This window comes from Pristiophorus japonicus, chromosome 1 (assembly GCF_044704955.1).
Source record: "Pristiophorus japonicus isolate sPriJap1 chromosome 1, sPriJap1.hap1, whole genome shotgun sequence".
Taxonomy (NCBI): domain Eukaryota; kingdom Metazoa; phylum Chordata; class Chondrichthyes; family Pristiophoridae; genus Pristiophorus; species Pristiophorus japonicus.
In genome coordinates, this window is record NC_091977.1 from 12,268,544 (window position 1) to 12,295,848 (window position 27,305).

At 47.6% G+C, this 27,305-nt stretch overlaps 1 protein-coding gene across 1 annotated transcript in view; it reads right to left on the reverse strand.

The window, feature by feature from the left end:
- The window catches only part of tesk1b (testis associated actin remodelling kinase 1b), a 162,892-nt gene that overhangs the window by 63,273 nt on the left and 72,314 nt on the right, over positions 1-27,305 (reverse strand). The window contains exons 4-5 of the mRNA XM_070877088.1: positions 21,600-21,746; positions 12,559-12,641 (exon numbers count right to left, since the gene is read on the reverse strand). Of these exons, the coding sequence (XP_070733189.1) occupies positions 12,559-12,641; positions 21,600-21,746 (230 nt within the window). The remainder of the gene's footprint in view (positions 1-12,558; positions 12,642-21,599; positions 21,747-27,305) is intronic.

Consider the following 27,305-nt stretch of genomic DNA (forward strand, 5'->3'; position numbering starts at 1 on the left):
TGGGCCGTATGGTCTCCCTCATCCCCATGTGTCATATGCAAAATAAGTTGCTTTCAATGTTTTTTTATCCTCAGGCTGTCTCGCTCCACGCTCACAGTTTGAGCTTGAGACTCTGCTTCTGCTTTCATTCTCACCAGCAGTTTTAGACACTGGGATCGTGTATCCTTTCGGCCTTGCTTTCTCTAATGAAAACCAGAACATAAGGTCAGGGTGTCCTGCAGCTGGAGAGAAGTTTTCTGGCTTGCAAGGGAGGAGGAACAATCTGCCTCTAATAATTACATAGAATCCACACAAGCCTCCTCCCACCTACTTCATCTAACCTATCACCATCTTCTAAGCACTTGTGCACTCTGGGTCCCTTCAGCCAACTGGTCTGACCCAGCCTCGCACTCCAGGTCCCTTTGGCCAGAGGGCCCGGCCCAAACTCGCACTCCAGGTCTCTTCAGCCAGCCAGCCAGCCAGCCGGCCCGGCCCAACGACAGGCTATACCTGCCCTCGGTCATTAGCGGTGAACACTGACTGGGCTGTAAACTACTGACTTACATTTTAGACTTTTAATCAACTTTTAATTAACTTTTAATCTACTTTTAAACTTTTAATCAACTTGAGAAATTTTTTAAACAATTTGGGAACATTTTTAAACTTTTAAACAACTTGGAGAATGTTTCTTTTGAAACCTCCGGAGAAACTTTTAAATAACTTTGGAAAACTTTGGAAGAAACATCCCTCGGAACTCCAGTGGACAACTGACCTTCCTAATGTCTGACCCCAATCAAGCCTCGGGCCACTTACCATCAAGGGCGCTACTCGCCGCCGAGCTTGCGGCCAACATTTCGCCATAGGCAATTAGGCTCATACAGCAGTGCCAGTCTCAAGTCATCTTGGACCCCCTTGTCACTGGACCAAGACCTAGCTCTGTCAAACCCGTGTGGTTGCCGGTGTGCAGCGGCCACCCCACATTAAAAGAACTCACGCACAGGCATCTTCCGCTTCATTAACATGAAGTTCGGGACCTGGAACAGCAGGACCCTCATGGACAACTCCAACAGCGACAGGTTGAATGCCGCACCGCTGCAGTCGCCCGGGAACTTAAGACGTTTTGACATTGACATCGCCACCCTAAGCGAGACCCGACGGGCAGGGGAAGGCCAGCTCAATGAACAAGGTGGAGGTTACACCTTTTTCTGGAAAGGAAAACCAGAGGAAGAACGCCACTTTCACGGAGTCGGCTTCGCCATCAAAAATGAGCTGGTCGACCACCTCAAAGATTCCCTCGCGGTGTTAATGAACGTCTCATGACTCTCCGACTCACCCTATCCCGGAATCAATGCGCCACAGTCATCAGTGCATACGCCCCCAACACTCGATGCAACGGATGAGACCAAAGAGGGATTTTATTTCAACCTTGAAAACAACCCTGTCCCACGTCCCCGGGGGCGAATAATTGATCCTCCTACGTGAATTCAATGCCAGGGTCGGCAAAGACACAGCCCTCTGGGGAGGCGTGATTGGCAGAGAGGGGGAAGGGAAAGCCAACTCCAGCGGTACCCTACTCCTGACAAAATGTCTAGAACATGAACTCCTCATCACCAACACCCTGTTCCGCCAGAGGGACAAATACAAGGCATCGTGGCAACACTCTCGCTCCAAGCACTGGCACCTGCTCAACTACGTCATCGTCCGAGCCAGGGATCGCAAGGATGTGCGCATCACCCGCGAGCTGACGACTGCTGTTCATCAGTCATTGAAAGTTGGCATACAGGTACAGCAGGCGGTGAAGGCAAATGGTATGTTGGCCTTCATAGCTAGAGGATTTGAGTATAGGAGCAGGGAGGGCTTACTGCAGTTGAACAGGGCCTTGGTGAGGCCTCATCTGGAATATTGTGTTCAGTTTTGGTCTCCTAATCTGAGGAACTTCATTCTTGCTATTGAGGGAGTACAGCGAAGGTTCACCAGACTGATTCCCGGGATGGCTGGACTGACATATGAGGAGAGACTGGATCAACTGGGTCTTTATACATTGGAGTTTAGAAGGATGAGAGGGGATCTCATAGAAACATATAAGATTCTGAAGGGAAGGGACAGGTTAGATGTGGGTAGAATGTTCCCGATGTTGGGGAAGTCCAGAACCACAGTCTTAGGATAAGAGGTAGGCCATTTAGGACTGAGATGAGGAGAAACTTCTTCACTCAGAGAGTTGTTAACCTGTGGAATTCCCTGCCGCAGAGAGTTGTTGATGCCAGTTCATTGGATATATTCAAGGGAGAGTTAGATATGGCCCTTACGGCTAAGGGGATCAAGCGGTATGGAGAGAAATCAGGAAAGGGGTACTGAAGGAATGATCAGCCATGATCTTATTGAATAGTGGTGCAGGCTTGAAGGGCCTAATGGCCTACTCCTGCACCTATTTTCTATGTTTTCTATGTTTCTATGGACCACCGCCTAATCTGATCGATCATCGACATTAACATAGCCCCAAAGCAGAGGGGACAGCAGAAGTCAATGCCGGGGCACTTAAAGACCCAGCTAAGAGACCCTATACAGCCAGCTAATCCTCACAGTTAACTGGCATACCTTGATGACCCTGAGATGCTGAATGCCCACAGCGATTGGTCTGCCCTCCAGGCCTCCATAATCAGTGCCTGTGAAGAGACACTTGGTTACTCAACCAGAAAACACTAGGACTGGTTTGATGAAAATTGTCATGTATGTATGGTTGGGGTTACTAGTCACCAGGTGGCGCCACCATCGGAGGTCATTGGACGGACTGTACACACTTGTGTCCGGCCCAGGTATAAAAGACAAGCCATCATTTAGTGTGATCACTTTGGGCCTGAATAAAGCAGAGCCAGGTTCGTACCTGTGTTAGTTTGCAGTATTCAGTCTATCGAGTTATTGCCTAAATAACATTTGGCGACGAGATAACTTAAGAACCTTCGCATGCAAAAATGAACACAATTGGAATTCTGGAGAGATTCATGGAGGGAGAGGACTGTATCTCGCCTGGACCAGTACTTCGTGGCCAACAAAATGGAGGAACCCACTGATGCAGTTAGGCACAGGGCAGTCTTTCTCATGGTTTGCGGTCCGAAAATCTATGGAATCATAAAGAATCTTCTCTTACCTGCAAGTCCAATGGACAAGGACTATGAGGAATTGTGTGCTCTGGTACATGACCATCTCAAACCAGAAGAAGGCATCATCATCGATTCTACAAACGTGTTTGGCTGAGGGCCAGGATGTGTCGGAATTCGTTGCCAACCTAAGATATCTAGCTGGACCATGTAAGTTCGAAAATGCATTGTAATCGGCATCAACCACGAGGTGATGCTGGATTTGAGCAAGGCCATCACAATTGCCTAGGCATGCATGACGACGGACAAAAACTTAAAGCAGATATCATCGGAAAATCGGAACTCGGCAAGTACTGTAAACAAGATTGTGTCGTCGTTTGATAGAGCTGCATATGGCAGGGTCTACTCAACTGCGTATGCGAAACCTGTGGCTGTCCAAAGTCCACCAAAGAGAATGAATCCAATTTCACTGTGTTGGCGTTGTGGGGCAATCATTGGCCTCATCAGTGTCGGTTTAAACAGTACATTTGTAAAGGCTGTTCAAGACTGGGGCATCTCCAGCACATGTGTCCGCAACTGAGCAAGCGCGCTGCGACACACCACGTGGAGGATGATGACCAGTATAGCGCGAATCCGGATATGCAATCCGAGATACCAGAGGAGGAAGTGTATGGACTGTATTCGTTCCTAACAAAGAGCCAACCGGCTAGAATTGGCTAGAAAAAATCAAATGGAATTAGAATGCTATCAAAGCGTTGTCATCGGAGGATGATACACCATGTGCTCAAGTGCTGAGCACGTTTCCCTCGCTGTTTGAACCAGGCATCGTCAATTTCACAGGAGCCAAGGTGCAGATCCACGTGGACTCGGATGCAAGACCCGTCCATCATAAAAGCTCGGGCGGTTCCGTAGATGATGAGGGAGAAGGTCGAAATAGAACTGGACAGACTCCAGCGTGAATGGGTCATATCACCGGTTGAATTAAATGAATGGGCCAGCCCCATTGTTCCTGTGTTGAAGAATGATGGCACTGTCAGGAATTTGTGGAAACTACAAGGTTATGATCAACAGAGTTTCGAAACAGGATCAGTATCCATTACTGAAGGCTGATGATCTGTTTGCAAGTCTAGCCGTGGGGAAGTCGTTCTCTAAACTGGATCTAACGTCGGCGTACATGACATGGAGCTGGTTGAGACGTCGAAGAAACTTACATGCATCAACACTCAAAGGACTGTTTATCTACAACAGGTGTCCTTTTGGAATTCGCTCGGCTGCAGCCATATTTCAGAGGAACATGGAGAGTCTACTGAAGTCCATCTCTAGAACCGTCGTGTTCCAAGATGACATCCTGGTCATAGGTCGTGACACCGCCGAACATCTGAACAACCTGGAAGGAGTTCTACATCGTCTAGACAAAGTAGGACTCAGACTGAAACGTTCGATGTGCGTCTTCATGGCACCAGAAGTCGAATTCCTGGGGATGAAAATTGCTGCTGACGGCATCAGGCCCATGGACTCGAAAACCAAGGCCATCAAAAATGCACCCAAGCCTCAGAATGTGACGGAGCTGCGTTCATTCCTTGGTCTACTCAACTACTTTGGTAATTTCCTACCTAGATTGAGCACTTTATTAGAGCCACTGCACATGCTGCTAAGAAAAGGCCACAACTTGGTTTGGGGTGCGTCTCAAGACAGAGCTTTTGAGAAAGCTACTAATCTGCTTTGCTCTAACAAACTGTTGGTACATTATGATCTGTGTAATCGTTTAGTATTTGTCTGTGATGCTTCGTCATATGGAGTTGGTTGCGTGCTCCAAGAAGCTAATGAGTCGGGTAAACTACAACCTGTTGCGTATGCTTCTGAAAGTTTGTCAAAGGTGGAAAGAGCATACAGCATGGTAGAAAAAGAAGCATTAGCCTGTGTGTATGGGTTAAAAAGATGCATCAGTACCTGTTTGGTCTTCGGTTTGAACTGGAAACAGATCACAAACCACTCATTTCATGTTTTCGGAAAACAAAGGTATCAATACCAATGCATCGTCCTGCATCCAGAGATGGGCGCTGACATTATCTGCCTATGGTTATGTCAATTACCATAGACCTGGCACCGAGAATTGTGCCAATGCATTGAGCCGTCTGCCGTTGCCCACACCGGAGGTGGAGGCGTCACAACCTGCAGACGTACTGTTAGTTATGGATGCTTTTGAAAGTGAAGGAACCCCTGTCATGGCTCAACAAGTTAAAACCTGGACCAGCCAGGACCCGATATTATCGGTTGTGAAACTGTGGTGTATGGTTTGCCATAATCAAGCAATGGGTGATGAGACCAAACCTTACAACGTTGCAAAGACGAACTATCCATTCAGTCAGATTGTTTACTGTGGGGTAATCGTGTTGTTATGCCTAAGAAAGACAGAGAGAAATATATACATGATCTACATAGCACTCATCCTGGTATTGTTGCGATGAAAGCCATTGCCAGGTCTCATGTATGGTGGCCTGGAATTGACTCTGATCTGGAATCATGTGTGCATCAGTGCAACACTTGCATGCAGCTAAGTAAAGCACCAGCAGGATCGCCGCTGAGTCTGTGGTCATGGCCATCTAAACCATGGTCCAGGATCCACATCGACTTTGCAGGTCCCCTCCTGGGAAAGATGTTTTTAGTTGTGGTGGATGCATATTCCAAGTGGATAGAGTGTATAATCATATCATCCAGTACATTCACAGCTACCATTGAGAGCCTTCGTGTCATGTTTGCCACTCATGGTCTGCCCGGCATAGGGCAGGGGGTGGGAACCTGTGCAGGGAGACAGAGGGAAGTAAAATGGGGCCTGAAGCAAAAGGTATAAAGGAGAAAAGTAGAATTGAAGGGCAGAAAAATCAAAGGCAACAATCAAAAAGGACCACATTACAACATCATTCTAAAAGGACAAAGAGTGTTTAAAAAACATGCCTGAAGGCTCTGTGTCTCAATGCAAGGAGCATTCGTAATAAGGTGGATGAATTAACTGCACAGATTGCTGTTAATGGATATGATGTAATTGGGATTACGGAGACATGGCTCCAGGGTGACCAAGGCTGGGAATTCAACATCCAAGGGTATTCAATATTCAGGAAAGATATACTGAAAGGAAAAGGAGGTGAGGTAGCATTGCTGGTTAAAGAGGAGATTAACGCAATAGTAAGGAAGGACATTAGTGTGGATGAGGTGGAATCTGTATGGGTACAGCTGCGGAACACCAAAGGGCAGAAAGCGCTAGTGGGAGTTGTGTACAGACCACAAACTGTCATAGTGAGGTTGGGGATGGCATCAAACAGGAAATTAGGGATGCTGCAATAAAGGTACAGCAGTTATGGGTGACTTTAATCTACATATAGATTAGGCTAAACAAACTGGTAGCAATACGGTGGAGGAGGATTTCCTGGAGTGTATAAGGGATGGTTTTCTAGACCAATATGTTGAAGAACCAACTAGAGAGCTGGCCATCCTAGACTGGGTGTTGTGTAATGAGAGAGGATTAATTAGTAATCTTGTCGTGCAAGGCCCCTTGGGGAAGAGTGACCATAATATGGTAGAATTCTTCATTAAGATGGAGAGTGACACAATTAATTCCGAGACTAGAGTCCTGAACTTAAAGAAAGGTAACTTTGACGGTATGAGACGTGAATTGGCTAGGATAGACTGGCGAATTATACTTAAAGGGTTGACGGTGGATAGGCAATGGCAGACATTTAAAGATGACATGGATGAACTTCAACAATTATACATCCCTGTCTGGCGTAAAAATAAAATGGGGAAGGTGGCTCAACCATGGCCTACAAGGGAAATTAGGGAGAGTGTTAAATCCAAGGAAGAGGCATATAAAGTGGCCAAAAAAAGCAGCAAACCTGAGGACTGGGAGAAATTTAGAATTCAGCAGAGGAGGACAAAGGGTTTAATTAGGAGGGGGAAAATAGAATATGAGAGTAAGCTTGCAGGGAACACAAAAACTGACTGCAAAAGCTTCGATAGGTATGTGAAGAGAAAAAGATTAGTGAAAAGAAATGTGGGTCCCTTACAGTCAGAATCAGACGAATTTATAATGGGGAACAAAGAAATGGCAGACCAATTGAACAAATACTTTGGTTCTGTCTTCACTAAGGAAGACACAAATAACCTTCCAGAAATACTAAAGGACCAAGGGTCTAGCGAGGAGGAGGAACTAAAGGAAATCCTTATTAGTCAGCAAATTGTGTTAGGAAAATTGATGGGATTGAAGGCCGATAAATCCCCAGGGCTTGACAATCTGCATCCCAGAGAACTTAAGGAAGTGGCCCTAGAAATAGTGGATGCATTGGTAGTCATTTTCCAACATTCCATAGACTCTGGATCAGTTCCTATGGACTGAAGGGTAGCTAATGTAATCCCACTTTTAAAAAAAAAAGGAGGGAGAGAGAAAACAGGGAATTATAGACCGGTCAGCCTGACATCAGTAGTAGTGAAAATGTTGGAATCAATTATCAAAGATGTAATAGCAGCGCATTTGGAAAGCAATGACAGGATCGGTCCAAGTCAGCATGGATTTATGAAAGGGAAACCATGCTTGACAAATCTTCTAGAATTTTTTGAGGATGTAACTAGTAGAGTGGACAAGGAGGAGCCAGTGGATCTGGTGTATTTAGACTTTCAAAAGTCTTTTGAAAAGGTCCCACACAAGGGATTGGTGTGCAAAATTAAAGCACATCGTATTGGGGGTAATGCAATGACGTGGATAGAGAACTGATTGGCAGACAGGAAGCAAAGAGTCGGAATAAACAGGTCCTTTTCAGAATGACAGGCAATGACAGGTGGGGTACCACAAGGTTCAATGCTGGGACCCCAGCTATTTACAATATACATTAATGATTTAGTTGAATATAATATCTCCAAGTTTGCAGATGACACTAAGCTGAGTGGCAGTGTGAGCTGTGAGGAGGATGCTAAGAGGCTGCAGGGTGACTTGGACAGGTTAGGTGAGTGGGCAAACACATGGCAGATGCGGTATAATGTAGATAAATCTGAGGTTATCCACTTTGGTGGTAAAAACAGGAAGGCAGATTATTATCTGAATGGTGACAGATTAGTAAAAGGGGAGGTGCACGAGACCTGGGTGTCATGGTACATCAGCCATTGAAAGTTGGCATACAGGTACAGCAGACGGTGAAGAAGGCAAATGGCATGTTGGCCTTCATAGCGAGATGATTTGAGTATAAGAGCAGGGAGGTCTTACTACAGTTGTACAAGGCCTTGGTGAGGCCACACCTTGAATATTGTGTACAGTTTTGGTCTCCTAATCTGAGGAAGGACATTCTTGCTATTGAGAGAGTGCAGCGAAGGTTCACCAGACTGATACCCGAGATGACAGGACTGACATATCAAGAAAGACTGGATCGACTAGGCTTATATTCAATGGAATTTAAAAGATTGAGAGGGGATCTCATAGAAACATATTTAAATTCTGACTGGATTGGACAGGTTAGATGCAGGAAGAATGTTGCCGATGTTGGGGAAGTCCAGAACCAGGGGTAAGCCATTTAGGACCTTCTTCTAGAAGGAGGAAAAACTTCTTCACTCAGAGAGTTGTGAGCATGTGGAATTCTCTACCACAGGAAGTTGTTGAGGCCAGTTCGTTAGATATATTCTAAAGGGCTCGAGAGGTATGGAGAGAAACATAGAAACATAGAAAATAGGTGCAGGAGTAGGCCATTCGGCCCTTCAAGCCTGCACTACCATTCAATATGATTATGGCTGATCATTCACCTCAGTACCCTTTTCCCACTTTCTCTCCATACCCCGTGATCCCTTTAGCCGTAAGAGGCACATCTAACTCCCTCTTGAATATATCCAATGAACTGGCATCAATGACTCTCTGCGGCAGGGAATTCCACAGGTTAACAACTCTCTGAGTGAAGAAGTTTCTCCTCATCTCAGTCCTAAATGGTCTATCCCTTATCCTAAGACTGTGTCCCCTGGTTCTGGACTTCCCCAACATCGGGAACATTCTTCCTGCATCTAACCTGTCCCGTCCCGTCAGAATCTTATACATTTCTATGAGATCCCCTCTCATCCTTCTAAACTCCAGTGAATAAAGGCGCAGTTGATCCAGTCTCTCCTCATATGTCAGTCCAGCCATCCCTGGAATTAGTCTGGTGAACCTTCGCTTCACTCCCTCAATAGCAAGAACGTCCTTCCTCAGATTAGGTGACCAAAACTGAACACAATATTCCAGGTGAGGCCTCACCAAGACCCTGTACAATTGCAGTAAGACCTCCCTGCTCCTATACTCAAATCCCCTAGCTATGAAGGCCAACATGCCATTGGCCTTCTTCACCACCTGCTGTACCTGCATGCCAACTTTCAATGACTGATGAACCATGACACCCAGGTCTCGTTGCACCTCCCCTTTTCCTAATCTGCCGCCATTCAGATAATATTCTGCCTTCGTGTTTTTGCCACCAAAATGGAGAACCTCACATTTACCTACATTATGCTGCATCTGCCATGCATTTGCCCACTCTCCTAACCTGTGCAAATCACCCTGCACCCTGCCACTCCCATCAGATCGGCTACCCAGCCCCCAGTCATAACAGACTCAGAACGCTCGCCCAAGGCTGGAGTTGAACTGAGACGATCAACTCAGAAGCGGAAAGCCCCGGACCGTCTCAATTTGTAAAAAGACTGTTACTAATATCTTAAAGGGGGCTATTGTCATGTATATGCTTGGGGTTACTAGCCACCAGATGGCGCCACTGTCGGAAGTCATTGGGCTGTATGCACGTGTGTGCGGCCCAGGTATAAAAGGCAAGCCATCATGTAATGTGATCACTTTGGGCCCAAATAAAGCAGAGCCAGGTTCATACCTGTGTTTAGTTTACAGTCTACAGTCTATCGCGTTATTACATACATAACAAAAATGATCAGGAGTTCCAAGAACTAATAGATCGCAAGCACAGAGCATTTCTGAGCCTCAAGCAACAACCCAATTAGTGAGCAGCAAAGCAACATTACAGACGGCTCAAGGATGAGGTTCAACAAAAAACCCGGGACCTAAAGAACAGGTGATGGATGGAGAAAGCACAGGAGATACAACAACTGGCCAACAGCCACGATATGCGAGGATTCTTCATCGCAGTCAAGGCCACCTACGGTCCAAACTCCCAAGGCCTTACCCTACTGCTGGCCAAGAACAGGGAAACACTCATCAAGGGCACTGAGGCTGTCAGAGCTCGCTGGAAGGAGCACTTCAAAGATCTCCTCAATCGAGACTCTGCCTTTGACTTGAGTGTTCTCGACTCCATCCCGCAGCATGCGACCCACCACCACCTCACTGAAACCCCAACGTTGCAAAAGGTAGGAAAAGCCATAAAACAGCTCAAGAACAACAAGGCTACGGGAGCAGATGGAATCCCTGCTGAGGCACTAAAGTATGGCGGAGAGGCACTGTTGGCGCAGATACATGACCTCATCTCTCTCATCTGGAGGGAGGAGAACATGCCGGGAGATTTCAGAGATGCAGTGATTGTGACCATCTTTCAAAAAGGGGACAAGTCCGACTGCGGCAACTACAGGGGAATCTCCCTGCTATCAGCCACTGGAAAAGGTGTCGCTAGAGTTCTCCTCAACCGTCTTCTCCCTGTGGCCAAGGAGCTCCTCCCGGAGACACAGTGTGGATTTCATCCCCTATGGGGCACAACGGACATGATCTTTGCAGTGCGACAGCTGCAGGAAAAATGCAGGGAGCATCGACAGCTCTTATACATGGCCTTCTTCAACCTTACAAAGGCCTTTGACACTGTCAACCACGAGGGTCTATGGAACGTCCTCCTCCGTTTCGGATGCCCCCAAAAGTTTTCAACATCCTTCACCTACTCCACAACGACATGCAGGCCGTGATCCTTACCAACGGATCCATTACAGACCCAATCCACGTCCAGACCGGGGTCAAACAGGGCTGCGTCATCACTCCAATCCTCTTCCTCGCTGCCATGCTCCACCTCAGAGTCAACAAACTCCCCGCTGGAGTGGAACTAAACTACAGAACCAGTGGGAAGCTGTTTAACCTACGCCTCTGTCATTGAGCTACAGTACGCAGACGATGCCTGCATCTGTGCACATTCTGAGGCTGAACGCCAGGATATAGTCAATGTATTTACTGAGGCATATGAAAGCATGGGCCTTAGGCTAAACATCTGTAAGACAAAGGTCCTCCACCAACCTGTCCTCGCAGCACAGCACTGCTCCCCCAGTCATCAAGATCCACGGCGCGGCCCTCAACAACATGGACCATTTCCCATACCTCGGGAGCCTCTTGTTAACAAAAGCAGACATTGATGCGGAGATTCAACACTGCCGCCAGTGTGCCGGTGCAGCCTTCGGCCGCCTAAGGAAAAAAGTGTTTGAAGACCAGGCCCGCAAATCTACCACCATGGTCTACAGGGCTGTAGTAATACCCACCCTCCTGTATGGCTCAGAGGCATGGACGATGTACAGAAGACACCTCAAGTCGCTGGAGATATATCACCCATGATGTCTCCGCAAGATTCTGCAAATCCCCTGGGAGGACAGGCGCACCAACATCAGTGTCCTCGTCCAGGCTAACATCCCCAGCATTGAAGCGCTGACCACACTCGATCAGCTTCGCTGGGCAGGCCACGTAGTTCGCATGCCAGACACGAGATTCCCAAAGCAAGTGCTCTATGTGGAGCTTCTTCACGGCAAACGAGCCAATGGTGGGCAGCGGAAACGTTACAAGGACACCCTCAAAGCCTCCCTGATAAGTGCGACATCCCCACTGACACCTGGGAATCCCTGGCCAAAGACCGCCCTAAGTGGAGAAAGTGCATCCAGGAGGGTGTTGAGCACTTTGAGTCTCAACGCCAAGAGCGTGCAGAGGTCAAGCGCAGGAGCGTGCGGCAAACCAGTCCCACCCACCCCTTCCCTCATCGACTGTCTGTCCCACCTGTGACAGAGTCTGTGGCTCTTGTATTGGACTGTTCAGCCATCAAAGAACTCACTTCAGGTGTTAAAGCAAGTCTTCCTTGATTCCGAGGGACTGCCTATGATGATGATTTTCCCTTGTTCATCATGTTTATCTAGCTTCCCCTTAAATGCATCTATGCTATTCGCCTCAACTAAACTTTGTGATTGTGAGTTCCACATTCTCACCACTGTCTGAGTAAAGAAGTTTCGACTGAATTCCCTATTAGATTTATTAGTGACTATCTTATATTTATTGCCCCTAGTTTTGGAACCCCCATAAGTGGAAACACCTCTACATCTACTCGATTAAACCCTTTCATAATTTTAAAGACCTTTATCAGGTCATCCTACAGCCTTCTCTTTTGTAGAAAAAAGAGCTCAAGCCTGTTTAAACTTCATTGGCTGTAAATCAATTTAGGAAGTCATGAGGTCATGAAAGGCACTATATAAATGCAAGTCTTTCTTGCTTTTTATTTTCACTCACCTATAGTTTGGGATCTTCTCTGAAAGGCCGAAGTCTCCCACCACAGCAGTGTAGGACTTCTCCTCACATTTCACCAAGCAATTCTGAAAGGAAAACAGAAGAATATTGCATAAGAACTGGATTCACAACACTCACTTAAATTGAGGGACAGGCTCTGTGGGTTTCACCCAGGGGTGGACATGCTTTCAACTGTACTTAAGACTTCGTTACATGCCAGCTGTCATGCCAGCTTACATTTGCGACTAGTCCTATTAAAATGCAAGTTGGAAATGAAGCACCAAATTGTTCATTGAGCAACATCTGACTGGTGGTTTTGGGTTTGGAGATAGTGATCTGAGTTCATTTTCCATCCCAGTGTAAACCAGGTGAATTACAAATAGCAGCAGACTCGACATTCTTACCACAACCACCACGACACCCACCACCTAGAACGACAAGGGCAGCAGGGGCATGAGCACACCATTACCTCCAAGTTCCCTTCCAAGTCATGCACCGTTCCGACTTGGAAAAATATCGACGTTCTTTCATCATCGCGGTATGAAAATCCTGGAGCTCCCAACCTAACAGCATATGAACGGCAGTGGTTCAATAGGAAAGCACTAGAGATGGACAATAAATGCGGCCTAGCCAGCGATGCCCATACTTTAGAAGGAATAAAGGAAAAAACAGTGGTACCAGCCCTGTAGTATGAACAGGCTGGCTGATCCACCATCTGGAGAACAGAGGAACATTAGAAACTTGAGTAGGCCATTCAGCCCCTCGAGTCTGTTAGATCATGGCAGATCTGTATCTCAACTCAATTTTCCTGCCTTATCCCTTGATATACTTACCGAACAAAAATCCATCGTTTTCAGTCTTGAATTGACCCCAGCATCCACAGCCATTTGTGGAAGAGAGTTCCAGATTTCCACTACCCTTTGTGTGTAAAGTGCTCCCTGATTTCACTCCTAAATGGTCTGGCTCTAATTTTAAGATTTTGGCCCTTAACTTTTGATTTTTCCACCAGAGGAAATAGTTTCTCTACATCTACTCTAACTAATCTTTTTATCATTTTAAAACACTTGATTAGATCATCCCCATAACTTTTTAAACTCAAAGGGAATACAATCCAAATTTAAAAAAATAATAATTCCAGGGATGTGGGCTTCGCTGGCAAAGCCAACTTTTATTGCTCATTCCTAGTGTTATGTATGTAAACATTAACAATGTGTAAGACTTGCCACCAGGGGGCGCACCTGTGGGAGACCCAAGGGTGACCTGCACACCCTGGGCAAGCAGGTATAAAAGGCAGTCTACCATGCTGCCTACTCACTCTGGAGTTACAATAAAGAGACCAAGGTCACAACAGTTTGAGCTTGATATATACAGTCTTGTGGAGTTATTCTAAATGTAACAATTGGCGATAAGTAACAGATCACGAACTTTCACGCAGTTATGACTGCCGTTGGTATTCTTGAGAGATTTGTTGAGGGTGACGATTGGGAAGCTTTCATTGAGCGACTTGACCAGTACTTGTTGGCAACGAGCTGGAAAAGGAAGAAACCGCGGTCAAGCGCAGGGTTATTCTCCTCACCGTTTGCGGGTCCACGATATATGGCCTCATCAAAAATCTGCTAGCAACGATGAAACCAACGGAGAAGACATATGAAGAGCTGTGCACGCTGGTTCGAGAAAAACCTCAAGCTGAAGGAGAGCATCTTGATGGCCAGGTATCGCTTTTATACGAACCATTGCTCCCCGAGGGCCGGGACGTGGCGAGCTATGTCGTCTACCTAAGAGGCCTTGTGGGATCATGCGTATTTGTTGGATTTTTGGCGGAAGTGTTGCAGGACTTTCTCGTGCTTGGAATCGGCCACGAGGTCATTCTTCGCAAACTGCTGTCTGCTGAATCCCTAGATCTGAGCAAGGCCATCACGATAGCCCAGGCTTTTATGTCCACGAACGATAACACTAAACAGATATCATTGCAGCATCGGAACTCACCGGCAAGTACTGTGCATAAAATAACGCCTTCAGCAGGCAGAACTGTACATGGCAGGGCCTACACGCCCGCAGAGGCCAGACCTAGGATGACTCAGGAGTCCGCCGTGGGGCGTGAATGCGAATCCATTAGCACCATGTTGGCGCTGCGGGGGTAATGATCGAGCCCATCAATGTCGATTCAACCACTACGTGTGCAAGGGCTGTGGAACAATGGAGCACCTCCAGTGAATGTGCAGGCGTGCTGTGACTCACCACATGGCAGAGTCGGCAGAAGATGACCGATCCGGCGCGGATCACGCTGAACAAGTTAGAGAGGGAACTCAACCCGAGGTTGAAGAGGAAGTGTATGTACACATCTTCACCACCACAAGCCCTCCGATAATGTTAAAAGTCAAATTAAACAGCATTCCAGTTTCCATGGAATTGGACACGGGGGCGAGTCAGTCAATTATGAGCCAGAAGGCTTTTGAGAAACTAGGGCAACAAGGCACAAAGGCCAAAACTAAGCCCGATCCACACCAAGCTGTGCACTTACACTAAAGAGCTCATATCAGTCATTGGCAGTGCTGCAGTGGAGGTATTGTACAATGGAGCTGTGCATGATTTACCACCATGGATTGTACCAGAAGGTGGCCCAACGCTGTTCGGCAGAAGCTGGCTAGGAAACTGGGTCGACATCAAAGCACTGTCTTCGGAGGATGACGCGTCGTGTGCTAAACAAATTCCCGTTGTTATTCGAGCCAGGCATCGACATTTTCACAGACACGAAAGTGCAGATCCATCTAGTCCCTGATGCATGATCCGTTTATCACAAGGCCCGAGCAGTTCCATACATGATGCGAGAGAAAGTCGAGATCGAGCTGGACAGACTTCAACGAGAGGGGATCATATCGCCAGTCGAGTTCAACAGTGGGCCAGTCCAATTGTGCCGGTGTTGAAGAGTGATGGGACGGTCAGAATCTGCAGGGACAAGGTAACGATCAACCGAGTCTCGTTACAGGACCAGTACCCACTACCCAAAGCAGATAAATCCCCAGGGCCTGATGGATTGCATCCTAGAGTACTTAAGGAGGTGGCCTTGGAAATAGCGGATGCATTGACAGTCATTTTCCAACATTCCATTGACTCTGGATCAGTTCCTATGGAGTGGAGGGTAGCCAATGTAACCCCACTTTTTAAAAAAGGAGGGAGAGAGAAAACAGGGAATTATAGACCGGTCAGCCTGACCTCAGTAGTGGGTAAAATGATGGAATCAATTATTAAGGATGTCATAGCAGTGCATCTGGAAAATGGTGACATGATAGGTCCAAGTCAGCATGGATTTGTGAAAGGGAAATCATGCTTGACAAATCTTCTGGAATTTTTTGAGGATGTTTCCAGTAAAGTGGACAAAGGAGAACCAGTTGATGTGGTATATTTGGACTTTCAGAAGGCTTTCGACAAGGTCCCACACAAGAGATTAATGTGCAAAGTTAAAGCACATGGGATTGGGGGTAGTGTGCTGATGTGGATTGAGAACTGGTTGTCAGACAGGAAGCAAAGAGTAGGAGTAAACGGGTACTTTTCAGAATGGCAGGCAGTGACTAGTGGAGTGCCGCAAGGTTCTGTGCTGGGGCCCCAGCTGTTTACATTGTACATTAATGATTTAGACGAGGGGATTAAATGCAGTATCTCCAAATTTGCAGATGATACTAAGTTGGGTGGCAGTGTGAGCTGCGAGGAGGATGCTATTAGGCTGCAGAGTGACTTGGATAGGTTAGGTGAGTGGGCAAATGCATGGCAGATGAAGTATAATGTGGATAAATGTGAGGTTATCCACTTTGGTGGTAAAAACAGAGAGACAGACTATTATCTGAATGGTGACAGATTAGGAAAAGGGAAGGTGCAACGAGACCTGGGTGTCATGGTACATCAGTCATTGAAGGTTGGCATGCAGGTACAGCAGGCGGTTAAGAAAGCAAATGGCATGTTGGCCTTCATAGCGAGGGGATTTGAATACAGGGGCAGGGAGGTGTTGCTACAGTTGTACAGGGCCTTGGTGAGGCCACACCTGGAGTATTGTGTACAGTTTTGGTCTCCTAACTTGAGGAAGGACATTCTTGCTATTGAGGGAGTGCAGCGAAGGTTCACCAGACTGATTCCCGGGATGGCGGGACTGACCTATCAAGAAAGATTGGATCAACTGGGCTTGTATTCACTGGAGTTCAGAAGAATGAGAGGGGATCTCATAGAAACGTTTAAAATTCTGACGGGTTTAGACAGGTTAGATGCAGAAAGAATGTTCCCAATGTTGGGGAAGTCCAGAACCAGGGGTCACAGTCTGAGGATAAGGGGTAAGCCATTTAGGACCGAGATGAGGAGAAACTTCTTCACCCAGAGAGTGGTGAACCTGTGGAATTCTCTACCACAGAAAGTAGTTGAGGCCAATTCACTAAATATATTCAAAAGGGAGTTAGATGAAGTCCTTACTACTCGGGGGATCAAGGGTTATGGCGAGAAAGCAGGAAGGGGGTACTGAAGTTTCATGTTCAGCCATGAACTCATTGAATGGCGGTGCAGGCTAGAAGGGCTGAATGGCCTACTCCTGCACCTATTTTCTATGTTTCTATGTTTCTATGACCTGTTTGCAATACTAGCAGGGGGGAAGTCATTCACCAAGCTGGATCTAACCTCTGCTTACATGACACAGGAGCTGGCTGAGCCTTCAAAAAAATTGTCATGCATCAACACGCACAGAGGGCTGTTCAAATACCACAGATGCTCCGATGGGATTCGCTCGGCTGTGGCCATCTTCCAGAGGAACATGGAGAGTCTGTTGAAATCGGTTCTGCGCACCGTGGTGTTCCAAGACATCTTGATCACTAGCCGCAACACCACCGAATACTTGAACAACCTGGAAGAGGTTCTCAAGCGACTGGACAGAGTGGGACTCAGGCTGAAACATTCCAAGTGTGTTTTCCTGACGCCAGAGGTCGAATTTCTGGGGAGAAAGATTGCGGCAGACGGTATCAGACCCACGGACTCCAAGACGGAGGCTATCAAGAATGCACCCAGACCACAGAATGTGACAGAGCTGCTTCGTTCCTGGGACTCAACTATTTTTGTAACTTTCTACCGGGGTTGAGCACTTTGCTGGAACTATTACATTTATTGCCATACAAGGGTGAAGACTGGATTTGGGTAAATCTCAAGAGACAGCCTTTAACAAGGCCAGAAACCTGCTATGTTCTAGCAAGTTACATGTATTGTATGACCCATGTAAACGTTTAGTACTAGCTTGTGATGCATCTTCGAACGGGGTCGGTTGTGTGTTATAGCAAACCAATGCGTCAGGCAAACTGCAACCGGTTGCATTTCGTCCAGAAGCTTATCTAAGACTGAAAGACCCTACAGTATGGTTGAGAAAGAAGCATTTGCATGCGTATACGGAGTTAAAAAAATGCAACAATACCTATTTGGGCTCTGGTTCAAGCTCGAAACTGACCACAAGCCACTCATTTTGTTGTTCTCAGAAAGCAAAGGTATTAACACCAATGCTTCGTCCCGCATCCAAAGATAGGCACTAACGTTATCTGGGTATGATTATGTAATCCGTCACAGACCAGGCACTGAGAACTGTGCGGATGCTTTCAGTTGGCTATTATTGCCCATCACTGGGGTGGAAATAGCGCAATTGCTCCTTGTAATTGAGAACGAGGGGTCACCGGTCACGGCTCGCCAGATCAGGACCTGGACTAGCCATGACCCGGTGCTATCATTAGCAAAAGGCTGCGTCCTCAATGGGAGCTGGTTGGTGGTCCCAGGGGAAATGTAAGACGAAATTAAGCCGTTCCACCGACGCAAGGACAAAATGTCCATCCATTCGGACTGCCTCTTATGGGGGAATCGTGTAATTTTGCCAAAAAAAGGCAGGGAAACGTTTATACGCGATCTTCACAGTACCCACCCAGGCATAGTCATGATGAAGGCTATCGCCAGGTTGCATGTTTGGTGGCCTGGCATTGACTCGGAGTTGGAGTTCTGCGTACACCAATGTAACACTTGATCACAATTGAGCAATGCACTGAGGGAGGCCCCTCTGAGTCTGTGGTCATGGCCCTCCAAACCGTGGTCAAGGGTCCACGTAGATTTCACTGGCCCCTTTCTAGGAAAGATGTTCCTAGTAGCAGTGGACGCTTACTCTAAATGGATTGAATGTATAATAATGTTGTCATGTACATCCACTGCCACGATTGAAAGCCTCCGGGCCATGTTTGCCACCCATGGTTTGCCCGACGTCCTTGTTAGTGACAATGGGCCATGCTTTACCAGCTCGAAATTCAACAAATTCATGACCCGCAATGGCATCAAGCGTGTCAGGTCTGCGCTATTTAAGCCCGCATCCAATGGTCAAGCGGAACGGGCAGTCCAAACCATCAAGCAGAGCTTGAAACGCGTGACGGACGGTTCCCTGCAGACCCGGTTATCTTGGATTCTGCTCAGCTACCGCACGCGACCCCAGTCATTTACCGGGGTTCCCCCTGCAGAATTGCTAATGAAGAACGCACTCAAAACCAGGCTCTCCTTAGTCCACCCGGATCTCAATGATCATGTAGAAACCCGTCGTCACCGGCATAACATGTACCACGATCACACGGCTGTATCATGTGACATTGAGGTTAATGACCCTCTGTTTGTTCTTAATTATGGTCATGGTCCCAAATGGGGTTGCTGGCACTGTGTTAGCCAAGGAGGGGAATAGAGTGTTTGTTGTCAAACTTTTGAATGGACAAACGTGCAGAAAGCACTTGGATCAGACCAAACTGCGGTTCACTGACAACTAAGAACAGTTTGAAGAGGACATTTCCATCATTGATCCACCCACACACACCCAACCAGCAACCGACCTCACGGTCAACCACGAGGATGAACCCACCATGCCCGACAATCCAATCAGACCAGCCACACCGCAGTGCAGCAATGATCCGACCGACTCACCCATGCCAGGACTTCAATTCACACAATCAACTCAGAAACGCAGAGCCCTGGATCGCCTCAACTTGTAAATAACTTGTACATAAGACTTTGGGGAGTGAATGATGTTATGTATGTAAACATTACCAATGTGTAAGACTTGCCACCAGGGGGCGCACCTGTGGGAGACCCAAGGGTCACCTGCACACCCTGGGCAAGCAGGTATAAAAGGCAATCTACCATGCTGCCTACTCACTCTGGAGTTACAATAAAGAGACCAAGGTCACAGCAGTTTGAGCTTAAGATATACAGTCCGTGGAGTTATTCTAAACGTAACACCTAGTTATCCTGAGAAGGTGATGGTGGGCTTTCTTCTTGAACCACAATGGCTTGCTAGATCACTTCAGCACTTCGGAAGGAAGCTGAGTGTTAACCACACTGGTTGTAAGATTGGAGTTACATATAGGCCAGACTGGATAAGGACAGCAATTTTCTATCCCCAAAAGATATTAGTGAACCGGTTGGGTTTTTACATTAATTAAACACATTTATTGATACTTGGGGGGTGGCGGTGGGGGAGAAATTTGGGTCATTTGCGCCTCCCATTAGCGCCCCCGGGGGTGCTAATGGGGCGCAAACGACTTTGCGATCGGGCGCAGCACCGCTAATGACTCACGCTAAATTCGGTGGGAGGTTAGCGGTGGCGGTAACCCATAGCGTCCCACTGTGCCATGTGCAGCGCCCCAGACTCTAAATTGGGTTTCGTCCCCTGAAGCGGCGCCGGGCGATGACAGTGACAGCTTCAGGGGACATGTACCAGACAGCCGGCCACTCACGGGACAAAACTTAAAGGGGAGATGTGCAGCTGGTTTAAAAAAAAGATTCGACAATTTCTTTGTGCGCTCCATTGGTGCTTTGGATGTGGGGTCTGTGTCGCAATCGATCAGCCAAATGGTGTACTCCTGCTCCTATATTTTATGTTCTTATGTAAGTGTATGAGATCTCTCCACATGTAAGGAAATTCCCCAGCTTTAAAACTCAGCGAGGAGCCTGGAGGAGACTCTTACTAATTAACAAAGCAACTTTGCTGCTCCTACACCTTTTCATTTGGAGTCCAGGAGCCTGGAGTCTAGGAGCTGGCTCCTGGTATCTGCTGTTACAGCCAGTTTCTGTAGTTTAGGGGCAGACTGGTGGATCCAGGTTAAAGAAAGAAAGACTTGCCTTTCATGACCTCAGCAGGTCCCAAAGCTCTTTAAAGCCACTGAAGTGCTTTTGAAGTGCAGTCACTGTTATAATGTAAGGAACACGGCTGCCAATTTCGCATAGGAAGCTCCCACAAACAACAATGAGATAAATGGCCAGTTAGGCTCTTTGAGTGTCAGCTGTGGTGCAGTGGGTAGGTAGCACTTTCACCTCTGAGTCAGAAGGTTGTGGGTTCAAGTCTCACTCCAGAGACTTGAGCACAATATTTACGCGGACACTCCAGTGCAGTACTGAGGAAGTGCTGCACTGTTGGAGGTGCCAATCTTTCGGATGAAGCGTGAAACTGAGGCCCCATCTGCTCTCTCAGGTGGACGTAAAAGATCCTATCGCACTATTTCGAAGAAGACCAGAGGAGTTATCCCCAGTGTCCTGGCTACTATCAACATAACAAAATAGATTATCTGGTCATTTATTACATTGCTGATTGTGCGCAAATTGGCTGCCGCATTTCCTACATTGCAACAGTGACTACACTTCAAAAGTACTTCATTGCCTGTGAAGCACTTTGGCACGTCCGATGGTCGTGAAAGGCGCTATATAAATGCAAATCTTTCCTTTTTTTTTTAAGTGATGTTGGTTGAGGCATATATATTAGCCAGGACACCCATGTGAGAACGTCACCTCATCTACCCTCTGGTTCCATTGCCAACTATCTAAATCTGTGTCCTCTGGTTACCGTCCCTCCCACCACTGGAAAGAGTTTCTCTGGAATACATTTACGAACCTCTTAGATGCAGCAATGGCAGGGTAGTTTTTGATGAATAAGCAAAGGTGAGTCAAATGACCCTCCTGATCATAATCATCTTGCTAACTGTGCTTCAACTTCACTTTGGTTTCTGTACCTTTGATGTCAAATCCCGATGGAAAATCCCCTTGGAATGCAGGTAGCACAGGCCGTTTGCAATGTCCAGCGCCAGCTTGATCCGGACCAACCAAGACAGATACTCGGTGCTGCTCAGTACCTGCTCGAGGCTCCCTGCATTGATGTACTGAGGGAAACAACAAAGAAAGGCCTTAATTAATGGATATTGTTCATCTAAATATCAATGCGTCTGAAATCTTCCCACACATTTATCTGGAACTATCCACAATGCAAGAAAAAGCCAGCTCCTGGAAATATAAAATTAATGAATGGAAAATGGAGGATCTGGGGTTCCTGTCATCTACTGTATGGCCCATGTGTGTGTCTCAGTGTTAGCTCCTGTACATGTACAGTACACAGCTGATAAGAGGGAATGATTCACTTCTGCTTGTTACTGCAGAGTCCATGTGTCTCAGTGTCAGCTCCTGTTCATGTACTGTACATACTGGGTAAAAGGGAATGTTTCACCCAGTATGTACAGCCTGTGTGTGTCTCAGTGTCAGCTCCTGTACATGTACTGCACACACTGGATATAAACAACGTCCAGGTTACGTGCTATATGATGCGTGTGATATAATTGCCTTAGTTCGCCTCTACCTAATGTGTCTGGTTGCTTATGAAGAGATGAAATTGGCTGAAACTTATCTGTGTTACATCGAGTGTAGAGCACAGTAACAGTCCCTTCGACCCAACAGGTCCATGTCGCTGTTTACGCTCCAGACGAGCCTCCTCCTACCTAACTTCATCTCACCCTATCATCATAACCTTCTATACCTTCCCCTTAAATGCATCTATGCTATTCGCCTCAACCACTCCCTGTGGTTGCGAGTTCCACATTCTCACCACTCTTTGGGTAAAGATGTTTCTCCTGAATTCCCAATTGAATTTATTAGTGACTGTCTTATATTTATGGCGCCTAGTTTTGGACTCCCCCACAAGGGGGAACATATTCTCTTATGTTTACGCTATCAAAACCTTTCATTATCTTAAAGATCTCTATCAGGTCACCCCTCAGCCTTCATTTCTAGAGAAAAGAGCACCAACCTGTGAATTATGCAGCCCAGCCCTTACATTGCTGTCTTGGATTCATTCTCCTGTTCCGTGCATCTCCTGACATAGAAACATAGAAACATAGAAAATAGGTGCAGGAGCAGGCCATTCAGCCCTTCTAGCCTGCACCGCCATTCAATGAGTTCATGGCTGAACATGAAACTTCAGTACCCACTTCCTGCTTTCACGCCATACCCCTTGATCCCCCGAGTAGTAAGGACTTCATCTAACTCCCTTTTGAATATATTTAGTGAATTGGCCTCAACTACTTTCTGTGGTAGAGAATTCCACAGGTTCACCACTCTCTGGGTGAAGAAGTTTCTCCTTATCTCGGTCCTAAATGGCTTACCCCTTATCCTTAGACTGTGACCCCTGGTTCTGGACTTCCCCAACATTGGGAACATTCTTCCTGCATCCAACCTGTCCAAACCCGTCAGAATTTTAAACGTTTCTATGAGGTCCCCTCTCACTCTTCTGAACTCCAGTGAATACAAGCCCAGTTGATCCAGTCTTTCTTGATAGGTCAGTCCCACCGTCCCGGGAATCAGTTTGGTGAATCTTCGCTGCACTCCCTCAATAGCAAGAATGTCCTTCCTCAAGTTAGGAGACCAAAACTGTACACAATACTCCAGGTGTGGCCTGTGTCCATCCAATGCCTCAGTCTACCCTCATTGCCTAGCTTTGCTTTTGCCCAAGGTTGATTCCCCTTCAACCTCTGCCTCACTACTTACAGCTCAGACCGCCTCTCCCCCAAACAGCTGTTCATACCTCAAGGCTCTTCTGTTACCCTACCTCACTGCTCCTAGCCTCTACCCCAGTCATGGGCTTGCGAAGGACCACTTCTGGAGTAAGAAGGCCGGGATTGCTGGATGGGATGAGGTAAGCTAGAAAAGGTTAAGGAGCCACATTTGTGGCAGAAAGGTGGGTAGGGGGCTGGGAGGAGGGGTCAGGGTTGGACAGTAAGATGGATGGGGGCTGAGAGGAAGGGTCGGGGTTGGATAGTAAGGTGTGTAGGGGGCTGGGAGGAGGGGTCAGGGTTGGACAGTAAGGTGGATGGGGGCTGAGAGGAAGGGTCGGGGTTGGATAGTAAGGTGTGTAGGGGGCTGGGAGGAGGGGTCAGGGTTGGACAGTAAGATGGATGGGGGCTGAGAGGAAGGGTCGGGGTTGGATAGTAAGGTGTGTAGGGGGCTGGGAGGAGGGGTCAGGGTTGGACAGTAAGATGGATGGGGGCTGAGAGGAAGGGTCGGGGTTGGATAGTAAGGTGTGTAGGGGGCTGGGAGGAGGGGTCAGGGTTGGACAGTAAGGTGGATGGGGGCTGAGAGGAAGGGTCGGGGTTGGATAGTAAGGTGTGTAGGGGGCTGGGAGGAGGGGTCAGGGTTGGACAGTAAGATGGATGGGGGCTGAGAGGAAGGGTTGGAGTTGGATAGTAAGGTGGGTAGGGGGCTGGGAGGAGGGGTCAGGGTTGGACAGTAAGATGGATGGGGGCTGAGAGGAAGGGTCGGGGTTGGATAGTAAGGTGTGTAGGAGGCTGGGAGGAGGGGTCAGGGTTGGACAGTAAGATGGATGGGGGCTGAGAGGAAGGATCGGAGTTGGATAGTAAGGTGGGTAGGGGGCTGGGAGGAGGGGTCAGGGTTGGACAGTAAGATGGATGGGGGCTGAGAGGAAGGATCGGAGTTGGATAGTAAGGTCGGTAGGGGGCTGGGAGGAGGGGTCAGGGTTGGACAGTAAGATGGATGGGGGCTGAGAGGAAGGATCGGAGTTGGATAGTAAGGTCGGTAGGGGGCTGGGAGGAGGGGTCAGGGGTGGACAGTAAGATGGATGGGGGCTGAGAGAAAGGGTCGGAGTTGGATAGTAAGGTGGGTAGGGGGCTGGGAGGAGGGGTCAGGGGTGGACAGTAAGATTGATGGGGGCTGAGAGGCAGGGTTGGGGTTAGATAGTAAGGAGGGAAGGGGACTGGGAGGAGGAGTCGGGATTGGAAAGTAAGGTGGATGGGGGCTGGGAGGAGGATTCGGGATTGGAAAGTAAGGTGGATAGAGGGCTGGAAGGAGGGGTTGGGCTTAGCTCAGCAACGTGGAGGGGATACAACTTGACTGAGAGCTTGAGTGGGAACTGACGGAGCAGATCACTCTACCCATTCTGTCGCTGTCTGTTAGAGAGCCAGATCCGCAGGGAAGAGAATGACCCCTCCCCCCACCCCCGGGTGTGGGGGGAGGTGGGGGTTGGGTGGTGAAGAGGAGGGGAGTAAATCACCGAACAACTGCAAAGCCAAGGTGGGGAACCACTGCTTGGTGAAGAGAAGCTGCTCTGTGAAACGGTGGCCAGCATTCCACAACAAGAAGCTCGGGAGAAACTTGCCTCCCATTTGACTGGAATCCCAACAAACAGCGAGTGATTTATTGGGCCTGTCCAGACACTGGTTTCATGAATGACTTACAGAGCAATAAGCCAACAGGTCCCGGCATCTCTAGAGCAGGGCAGGATTTATTTTTATTCTTGCCATCTCTCTAAGCTGCCAGGCCTTTTATAAAAAAAACATTCACCAAATCCTCGAATGCCCCACCCTTCAGTGCAAAACAATTTCACCCTACAGACAATAACTGCAACAACTTGCAATTATATAGCATCTTTAATGTAGTCTTCTTCTTTCGTATGCTAGTAGCAAAGCAAATCAAACATCAATATCCAAGTTGGATATCCAGGCTAATGCTTCTGGTGCAACAGCGTGGATATCTTGTAGGCTGCCTGCAAATTTCCTCTGAGGGCAGTGCTCAAATGATGTGCTTCATGGTCTGATTAGGAGCTCCTCAGTTGCTCTCTCAAAGCCTGTTATCTCTACTCGCTCTCTCACTCTCTTCTCCCTGTTGTCTGACATTCTGAGTTGCTGACTTTGTGACATTCACTATTCCTCAGGCAGGAGATAAAAAAATAATGACAGGAAAGAGAGCTTTGGATTTAATCAAGCAATTTAAAAACAAAATTAGCAACCTGCTAATAACAGTCTGTCTAATTAAACATGTGGCCTCAGTCCTAAGAATCTTCTATAAAGACACTGCCCCTCACTCTCACCGTGTGTGTCTGCATCTTTGTGTGTGCACAGGGCAAGGGTCTGAGATATAGTGGGCCTTTTTCAGTTGGCAAGATCATCAGGGAGAGCTCCTCTGCCCTAATTCCAATAGTGGCAGTGGGATCTTTTACGTCCACCTAAGAGGGCAGAAAGGGCCTCGGATTAACATCCCATCATGTCTCATGCTACCCGTGTAGGCTTAAGGGGGAGAAATCACTCCCGTTCAGGGATTCCTGCCGGAACAAGTGCGTCTGCTTGGCGAGCGAGAATTGGATCAGACAAAGCTTGTGACTCCCTCCTCCTACTCGACTTGTGTTCATATCCCTCCATGGCCTCGACCCCTCCCTATCTCTGTAACCTCCTCCAGCCCCACAACCCTCCGAGATCTCTGCGCTCCTCCAAATCTGGCCTTTTGTGCATCCCTGATTTTAAGCGTCCACCATCGGCGGCCATGCCTTCAGCTGGCTAGGCCCTGAAACACCCTCCCTTAACCTTTTTGCCTTTCTCTCCTCCCTAAAACCTACCTCTTTGACCAAGCTTTTTTGTCCCTGTCCTAATAGCTCTTTATGTGGCGCGGTGTCAAATATTTTTCTGATAATGCTTCTGTGAAGTGCCTTGGGATGTTTTACTACATCAACTGCCTCATGGTAGGTGCTGCCACCTTCTTCATAGTTGGAAGTTTAAAGCAGAAAGGCAGAAAGGTTTAGGGAGGAAATTTCAGAGCTTAGGGCCTAGCCAGCTGAAGGCATGGCCGCCAGTGGTGGAGTGCTTAAAATCGGGGATGCACAAAAGGCCAGATTTGGAGGAGCGCAGAGATCTTGGAGGGTTGTTGGGCTGGAGGAGGTTACAGAGATAGGGAGGGGTCGAGGCCATGGAGGGATATGAACACAAGACGAGTAGGAGGAGGGCGTCACAAGCTTTGTCCGATCCAATACTCGCTTGCCAAACAGACGCACGTGTTCCAGCAGGAATCCCTGAGCGGGAGTGATTTCTCCCCTCTAAGACTGCACGGGTAGCATGAGGCATGATGGGATGTTAATCCGAGGCCCTGTCTGCCTCTCAAGTGGACTGCCACTATTGGAATTAGGGCAGAGGAATTCTCCCTGATGACCTTGCCAACTGAAAAAGGTCCACTATATCTCAGACCCTTGCCCTGTGCACACACAAAGATGCAGGCACACACGGTGAGAGTGAGGGGCAGCGTCTTTATAGAAGATTCTTAGGAGAGACTGTTATTAGCAGGTTGCTAATTTTGTTTTTAAATTGCTTGATTAAATCCAAAGCTCTCCTTCCTGTCATTATTTTTTATCTCCTGCCTGCGGAATAGTGAATGTCACAATGTCAGCAACTCAGAATGTCAGACAACAGGGAGAAGAGAGTGAGAGAGCAAGTAGGGATAACAGGCTTTTAGAGCGCAAGGGAAAACTGAGTGTGAGGGGAAAGGTGATGAGTGAACATAGACAAAAAGACACTTACAGGGGAGAACATTGAAAGAAATAAGAAAGAGAAAGATGGCTGGGGTAAAGAAGAGGAATGATGAGCGAGTTGAGGCCTGTGCACTTCGAACTGTGC